The 9,109-nt window shown below is 43.3% G+C and overlaps 1 protein-coding gene across 2 annotated transcripts; it reads left to right on the forward strand.

The window, feature by feature from the left end:
- Positions 1–5,397: 5,397 nt before the first annotated feature.
- On the forward strand, positions 5,398–8,563 carry LOC126298988 (transcription factor Adf-1-like). Of its 2 annotated transcripts, none has more exons than XM_049990611.1 (2): positions 5,398–5,629; positions 7,978–8,563. In XM_049990611.1, the coding sequence occupies exons 1-2, from the start codon at positions 5,410–5,412 to the stop codon at positions 8,559–8,561; spliced, it is 804 nt and encodes a 267-aa protein (XP_049846568.1). In that variant the 5' UTR covers positions 5,398–5,409; the 3' UTR covers positions 8,562–8,563. The 2 variants fall into 2 exon arrangements, with proteins under 2 accessions (XP_049846568.1, XP_049846569.1); XM_049990612.1 differs by having other exon boundaries at positions 7,981–8,563.
- Positions 8,564–9,109: the final 546 nt, after the last annotated feature.

A 9,109-nucleotide genomic window follows, 5' to 3' on the forward strand; every position in this document is an offset into this window, starting at 1 on the left:
TCAGTTTTCAGCTTCTCCTGACTTGGACGTTCCAGCTGGGAGGCGATTTATTAAAGGTGCTCCTTCTGAAATTGCTGATAGTGTGGGTTGCGTGTTGGGACGCTGTGTCGTCTTTCGAGGTAACTCCAATATCCTAGCACTGATTTATGCCCAGATCCAGATCCAGACAGAGTGAGTTTTGGTTGGGTGGGTAAAAGGTCCCCTCCGGGGATAAAAGTGTGTGGATATCGATCTGAGCGGGCGTTGGCGGGTAAGAAACGCCAAAATACGCCGCGCAAGTGTCCAGTGATTGGACGATGGACCACAGTGTCGTCCACTCCACATCGGGTGCAGGAGAGCGAGTCGGCTAGATGGATGGTATGCAATTGATGTCGATTAGCTTGTTTGCCATTCACTGTGATATACCACTCTGATTGGACCGCGGGACTGGACTGCTTTCCATATGTGTCGCCACACATATTGGGGGTAATTAATTTCGATGGGGTTAGGCGGGCGGCACTGTTGTGACATTTGGTAAACTGTTTTTGTCTGAAACAAACTTGTAAGTGGTTAAAGACCGGTAGACATAATCGAAGTACAGGAAATATCGCCGGATATGATAAAATGGGGATGAGATGATCGATACCAAAATTGGGGAGGACAAAGAGTACAGCGCAAAGTCTTGGAATATGTGTCCATTGAGGCTCTGTGGGCAACGATGCCAGAGTTTGAGATGGGAGCTGATGTACAGTGCCGTGACTCTGGCCGGCACATGTATCAGTCCCACCCCACCATGGTCCCGTGGAAGTGCAAGGGAGTCATACTGCACTTTGAATAACATCCCTGAGCTGACGAATGAGCCCAATGCCATCAGCAGACGTCGGACCTGGATACCTGAGCCACATGTGGTGTACGAGCGGCATGATAGATGTTCACATATTGTGCGCGCTGGAGAATGTCGAGTGCTCGTAGCCGGTGATCTGGAAGGCTCTGATGGTCTGTAGCAAACGCCTACCGTTAATCGCCGCTGAGCGACGGAGATCGGCTGTGAATTCAGTATTAGGACCGACGTATTGTGAGAAAGGAAGTCTACAGGCTTTGAAAGGTGAGTTTGGGGTTATCAGTATATGCGGCATATTTGGCCGTATCTCTGGACTGCATAGACTTAATGTTTAAATTATTTACCTCACCAAGGGGCCATAGACCTTAGTCTCTGACATAAATTTTAATTTGATACTTCTATAGGTTCCTAAGGAAAGCAGTTTTAACAGACGAAAAGATAGAGAGACTGACAATAAATGGCAAAAAATGTTTTTATGTGATATAATTACAAATTGGTTTTCGGACTTTTTTTCTCTACTTATACTGTGAAACCTTACTTCTCATCAAATTTCATGCTTCTAGGCCACTGGGCAGTAAGAGATAGGTTTTGATAGAGTTTGCGACTATCGAAATATGTGACATAAATGGCCCTATATTTTGAATGCATTGACTTTGAAGATTAAATCTCGCAGACCGCCAAGGGACAGTAGATCTCAATATGTCAAAAAAATTTCAAAATGTTAACTTCACCTGTTTCTGAAGAAAAGTGGTCTTATACCAGTAAAAGTTTGGAAATTTGTGGTAAGATTCTACGTGACCAAACTACTGAGGTCATCGGTCCCTAGGCTTAGACGCTACTTGATATCACTTAAAACTAACTAAGGCTAAGGACAACACACACACCCATGCCCAAGGGAGGACTCGAACCCCCGACAGAGGGAGCCGTGCGAACCGTGACGAGGCGCCAGAGATCGCGCGGCTACCCCGCGCGGCTCTTATGTATCGTACAGATCGTACAGGCAGACAGACAGGCAGGCAGGCAGGGGTGGGGGGAGGGGGGCAGATGGACAACAGACTGAGGTGCGAAACCTTAAAAAGGAAGAAATATGGGAGGGCTAAATGATTTGTACGATAGTCTCTTTGAATATATACTCCTGGAAATGGAAAAAAGAACACATTGACACCGGTGTGTCAGACCCACTATACTTGCTCCGGACACTGCGAGAGGGCTGTACAAGCAATGATCACACGCACGGCACAGCGGACACACCAGGAACCGCGGTGTTGGCCGTCGAATGGCGCTAGCTGCGCAGCATTTGTGCACCGCCGCCGTCAGTGTCAGCCAGTTTGCCGTGGCATACGGAGCTCCATCGCAGTCTTTAACACTGGTAGCATGCCGCGACAGCGTGGACGTGAACCGTATGTGCAGTTGACGGACTTTGAGCGAGGGCGTATAGTGGGCATGCGGGAGGCCGGGTGGACGTACCGCCGAATTGCTCAACACGTGGGGCGTGAGGTCTCCACAGTACATCGATGTTAACGCCAAGACCGTAGGATCCTACGCAGTGCCGTAGGGGACCGCACCGCCACTTCCCAGCAAATTAGGGACACTGTTGCTCCTGGGGTATCGGCGAGGAACATTCGCAACCGTCTCCATGAAGCTGGGCTACGGTCCCGCACACCGTTAGGCCGTCTTCCGCTCACGCCCCAACATCGTGCAGCCCGCCTCCAGTGGTGTCGCGACAGGCGTGAATGGAGGGACGAATGGAGACGTGTCGTCTTCAGCGATGAGAGTCGCTTCTGCCTTGGTGCCAATGATGGTCGTATGCGTGTTTGGCGCCGTGCAGGTGAGCGCCACAATCAGGACTGCATACGACCGAGGCACACAGGGCCAACACCGGGCATCATGGTGTGGGGAGCGATCTCCTACACTGGCCGTACACCTCTGGTGATCGTCGAGGGGACACTGAATAGTGCACGCTACATCCAAACCGTCATCGAACCCATCGTTCTACCATTCCTAGACCGGCAAGGGAACTTGCTGTTCCAACAGGACAATGCACGTCCGCATGTATCCCGTGCCACCCAACGTGCTCTAGAAGGTGTAAGTCAACTACCCTGGCCAGCAAGATCTCCGGATCTGTCCCCCATTGAGCATGTTTGGGACTGGATGAAGCATCGTCTCACGTGGTCTGCACGTCCAGCACGAACGCTGGTCCAACTGAGGCGCTAGGTGGAAATGGCATGGCAAGCCGTTCCACAGGACTACATCCAGCATCTCTACGATCGTCTCCATGGGAGAATAGCAGCCTGCATTGCTGCGAAAGCTGGATATACACTGTACTAGTGCCGACATTGTGCATGCTCTGTTTCCTGTGTCGATGTGCCTGTGGTTCTGTCAGTGTGATCATGTGACGTATCTGACCCCAGGAATGTGTCAATAAAGTTTCACCTTCCTGGGACAATGAATTCACGGTGTTCTTATTTCAATTTCCAGGAGTGTAGAAGGCGACGCTAATTCTGCCATGAACACAAATGCAGTTGGACAGTATTATTCTACTGTGAGACTCAGTACCAAGAAATCAAAACTGTGGGCTCCTGTCTGATAAAGGGTGTGTGGTTTCCGGATGGTGTCTGTCACTTCTTCATAAATATTATGTTGTTGCAGAAGATGGAAAATTGGTCATGCTTTTCTTCTTATAGGAGAAAGATAGTAAGTTTCCTCACTCATTCGATCCATTTTTAAACACAAATCAAGTTCACGACCCAGCCCAAAAATAGACAGAAGCATAAAGTGGCATTTATGGCCAACCTCGAGAAAATCCATTCAAAAATTATCAGTGCTGTTCGAAATACATAATATGCTCAGATTATATTTGGAGATGGTGTCGTAGCTGTAAACACGCTGATGCGTAAAACGAGGTCCTGGGGTCGAGCCCATCTCCCAGCACCCTTGCGCATAAAAAAATTTGCTATCCGTGTAGTTGATATTCATAAATACAAAAGTTATGTGTCCATCAACCACTTTTCGAGGGAGTATAATATCTAAAAACTGAACTCTCCACTCAAACCTGTCATATGACGAGTCACATAGGCACAGTGAGAACTGTATATACTTTTCAGCCGCTGGATGAGGTTGTGTTCTTACTTCACTCCCCACAGCCAATTGAAAATCTGATTTGTGCAGATATTCTGAGCAGATCATCACTGCTACAGAGAAAAAACAACAGAGGTACTAAGAATCATAATGTGAATATTCCATGAAAACACATTTCTACATGAAAAGTGTCCTTGATAGAGTCTTCAGGGCTCATATAACACACATTTATTAATATCAACACAATATAGATATAATTTATTAAGGCACGGTAGTGTGTAATGAAAAAGCTGGTTAATGTGAACCCAGAACGTCGACATCGCATTCACAGGCGGAATGCTTACCACGGAGCCTCTACGGCTCCAGAACGACAGACACTTATTCGTACAGGACGCCACAGTCATGAACTTTACATAAGCTGAATTACGGATGGATCGTCGAGGGAAAGTTCGCGTCCCTTCGCACCACTCCTTATCAATCAAAATTCAATGAGTGAAAAGCTCATGGTGTGGGGTCCACCTACTGACAAATGTTCGGAATGTGAACTCCAGCGTCCTCTTACATTCGCAGCCTTAACCAAATAATTGTGGAAATACCGTGAATTGAGACATCTCTCACTTTAAATTCATAAAGGTAGAAATATTCTGCTGCGTCTACAAATGCTGAATCAATGAAACAGGTACGAAACTAAATTTTTAACATGGACATTTTTCTCACAGTATTCTTTCTCGTTAATGAAAATTTATCTATAGTTGAAGAGCACATGCGTTAATATGAGCACAGTAACGTTACGGAAAGCTTAGGACAAAAGTGTATACTTATTTGACGAGTCGGGTTTCGAAGCACCCACAAGAAAGATTTTACTTAGTATATCGAGTGACCGTGCGGTTCTAGGCGCTTCAGTCTGGAACCGCGTGACCGCTATGGTCGCAGGTTCGAATCGTGCCTCGGGCATGGATGTGTGTGATGTCTTAGGTTAGTTAGGTTTAAGTAGTTTATAAGTACTAGGGGACTGATGACCACAGATGTTAAGTCCCACAGTTCTCAGAGCCATTTGAACCATTTGAAACTTAGTATATCGAGGTATTCATTCTACTGTAACTTCCCCTGAGTACAATAATACTGAGAGACCAATTTATTCATAAAATATCTGTTAATGTCACAGAAACATGGTCATATATTATGAAACCATGAGTTATCATTTTACAATTTTGCACTTTCGTATTACCAGTATACATAAACGCAAGAAGCATCTCTAAAACGTCTGAGGTATGCCGAAGAACACCACATGAATTTTAGCTGCAGCAGGTTGCCGTGTAAGTAGGAAATTTTATTTATCCCCGCTTGCCGTGTTATGTCCTACGTAAGCGACAGAAGCGACCGACAGCGCGCGACAGCTTCAGGTGACAAAATACAACCACAGGTGTTGTTACGTAAGTATCCTACGTGAGCGACATCTGTGTCGCTGCCTGTCTCACGCTGCAACTGGCGACGTTTGAAAGCAAACGTGTATGAATCTTGTCGCCTGTAGCGCGTGCGACAGCGGCAGCCATAGTCCATACTGCACAGGGTTTTGTGAGGCAACAGACATGTCGGCGGATTTCGCCGAAATTTTAATAGCAGAAGTTAGTAAGAGGCGCTGTTTATGGGATATAAGACAGAAAAACTACCACAATAGATTCATATGTGACCAAGAATGGGCGGCTGTGGCCAATGCAGTGGGCTCAACAAGTGAGTATTTTCTCTTCTTTTGTATGTGCGAATATTCATATTTATGTTATTACGATATCCAAAAACGTTGGTTTTATTGTTTATCATCGTATATCAGTTACAAGTTCATCTCATTGGAGTTATTTCTTTTGTTTTCTGATTCCGTTTTACAACTGTCAAAAAGTTATTAAATATGTATGAGAATTTTTAAATATTTGATTAAAACTACTGTTAAGACCCATTTTACATTACGATACAAAGTAATGTAACACATTGGCGTCTGTGATGAAGGTAGAAATCATGTACTTGTACCACTTACGTTTTCTATATTTTATTTACACAATACACCCAAAAATAGACTTAAGGGATTTAATTATCATTAAAACTAAGTTTTTCTGAATATGCCCTTCAATTTTGACTTTTATAACGATATGTCTGCTGAATATGAGGTGTTCAAACATAGACATTGCGCTCAATATCAGATTTTCTTCATCTTTACAAATCCTTGACTCAAAAGATTTTCCTTTTTTTCATAGCACCTGCCCTACGTTTGCTTTTCTTTTTCTGTATTATGTAAATACAATGTAAGGACTGGAATAGAAAGTTGTCATGTTCTTAAATATTGCTGAACATTCTGGTATAGTTTGCCGTTCCTTAATTGTTATAGGCAGTCTCGTTAATGTGCATGTAATGAAATATTTTATTTTTTCGACAATGTGAAGAAAACTGTAATTATGCTACTTAGTACGAGGCGTGTTTTTTAAGTAAGTACCGTTTTGCCACACTGCGGCCGCAGCGCTGCGGTCGACGTTTGCGTATGCGCACTGGGTACCTGCATCTGTTGTCTACGCACTGACGCCATTACAGTCTGATGCTTCCTTGTTTACGTTGTGTACTGAGTGTTTAAGATGCCTCCGATAATCGTGAGTCTCGCCGAATGTGAAGTATGGGCTGTTATAATATTTCTTAGTGCTAAAGGCGTAAAAGCGATCAATGTCATCGTGAGATCTGTGCAGTTTATGGAGAAAACATTATGAGTGATGGAATGGTAAGAAAGTGGGTGAGAGCATTTAAAGATGGCCGCACAAATGTGCATGATGAACTACGGAGCGGGCGCCCTTTGGTCGTTATTGAAAATTTGGTGCAGTTAGTGGACAATAAGGTGAGAGAAAACAGACGCTTTACGATTTCCTCCTTGCGGGATGACTTTCCTAATGTTTCTTGTAGTGTTTTGTATGGCATTGTGATCGAGCACTTGAATTACCGGAAATTGTGCTCACGATAGGTACTGAAAATGTTGACGGATGTGCAAAAAACCAAACGTTTAGACACTGCATTGACTTTCATTGAGTGGTAATAAAACGACAATGATGATTTCTCAAGCCAAATTGTTACAGGCAATGAAACATGGGTGGCCTATGACGCACCACAATCAAAGCAACAGTCCATGGAATGGAAACATTCAGATTTGCCCAGAAAAGTGAAGCTTAAGCAAACAATTTCTGTCCCAAAAATCATGTGCACAGTTTTTTGGGGCAGAAAAGGAGTATTGCTTGTGGAATTTCTGCCTCGTAACGAGACAATCAATGCAGTAGCTTACTGTAAGACATTGCACAATCTGTGCCGTTCAGTTCAGAACAAAAGACATGGCAAGTTGAGCAAGGGCATCGTTTTGCTGTAAGACAATGACCGTCCGCATGTGGCGAATCAGACCAAAGATCTCATCACATCTTTTCGATGGGAAACTCTAGATCATCCTATGTACAGCCCCGATCTTGCTCACAGTGACTACCATCTGTTCCTACACTTGAGGAAACACCTGGGAGGTCAGCATCTTCAAGATGATGATGAAGTCAAAACAGTGGTGATGCAGTGGTTAACAAGTCACGCGACAGAGGAGGAGGGCATTCAAAAACTGGTACAACGTTAAGACAAGTGCCTCAATATTGACGGAAATTATGTAGAAAAGTATATTAAGGCACAGGCTTTCATGTAAAATAAAATTATTGAGATATCTTAGCACATCTTTTTTTAATTTCAAAATGGTACTTACTTGAAAAACATGCCTCATATAATTAAGAAGCCAAATAATTAGCTCACTACTTTACAATGGTACTTAAAAGTTAAGTGGTATATAATCTGTAGAATAACAAGTTTCACTTTCATCTTATTCTCTATCATTTTTGCTCAAGTGAAAAACTGAGGACATTTTCCTTTCATTTTGGCTAATATTTCCAAGTATACTGCAGTTGTTTTACATATTCCTACTTTCATCTTAGCATAATTAATGGGTCACATAATACAATGAAAAATATAAATCCACAGTCCCAAAGATAACTTTTATTACATATTTGCTTATCTGGTTTCAGAAGACTATGCCAAAAACAGATGGAAATCCCTGAGAGACTGTTTCCGAAGAGAACTGAAGAAGAAACCAATATCATCATCAGGTGCTGCAGCTAATGCACGGAGTAGCAAGTGGTGTTATTTCCAGGCATTAATGTTTCTGAAGGACATAATGACACCAAGAGAGGCTGGAACAAATGTGGCACTTGAATGCCAACAATCACTGTCATCAAATAGTGACAGTGACACTGAAGTGCCAGAAACTGATCTTGGTGAAAGTATAGTCTTCGATGGCAATGTTGATTGTGTTGTGACCGAGCAGTTCCTGCCCAGCATAGGAGACCATAACTCTCTGGCTGCCACATCACCACTTCCATCGTCACTGACACAGTCAGCAAAGAGAAGACACTCTGCTAGTTTTGAGAGAGAACTGCTCGAAATGGAAGCGAAAAAGATCAAAATTTTGGAGTCTCAAGCCGAATGTGAGGACAGAAAGTTTTTGTTGTCATTGGTACCTTATTTTAAGCAAATTGAACCACTACAAAAATTAGAAGCAATGGGGCAAATAATTGATGTACTGAGAAGCAAAATTTCAAATAAAACTTAATACAAGCAAGTGTCTTTTTTGTCTGTAACTATATATTGTATCCTGCCATTCTGTTTTCAGTGAGTCAAAGCTGTGGATCGTAACTACCATTATAGTTTTTATTAGTGACATGTATCTACTATAAATTAACTGCCCACATCTCGTCGTCGTGCGGTAGCGTTCTCGCTTCCCACGCCCTGGTTCCCGGGTTCGATTCCGGCGTCAGGGATTTTCTCTGTCTCGTGATGGCTGGGTGTTGTGTGCTGTCCTTAGGTTAGTTAGGTTTAAGTAGTTCTAAGTTCTAGGGGACTGATGACCATAGACGTTAAGTCCCATAGTGCTCAGAGCCATTTGAACCATTTTTTTATAAATTAATCAGAACAATTTAAAAACACTTACTATGATGGTCTCTTTGTTTGCACTTTCATAGATTTGTACATACTCCTATTAGAAAGCATTCTCAGAATTTAGTTGTCATGTGCTGTTGAAACAACGAGACACAGGTCACGATTTATATAACTTAGGGTCAAGTAGTAAAATACACTGTTACCAAGTAGTGATGTGGCAAA

This window comes from Schistocerca gregaria, chromosome X, assembly GCF_023897955.1.
Source record: "Schistocerca gregaria isolate iqSchGreg1 chromosome X, iqSchGreg1.2, whole genome shotgun sequence".
Classification (NCBI taxonomy): Eukaryota; Metazoa; Arthropoda; class Insecta; order Orthoptera; family Acrididae; genus Schistocerca; species Schistocerca gregaria.

Bases quoted from the DNA above. Each gene is read 5' to 3' on its own strand.
- LOC126298988 (XM_049990611.1), top strand. From the start codon at position 5,410: ATGAATCTTGTCGCCTGTAGCGCGTGCGACAGCGGCAGCCATAGTCCA. The intron at 5,630-7,977 runs GTGAGTATTTTC...ATCTGGTTTCAG, and splicing joins CAATGCAGTGGGCTCAACAA to AAGACTATGCCAAAAACAGA.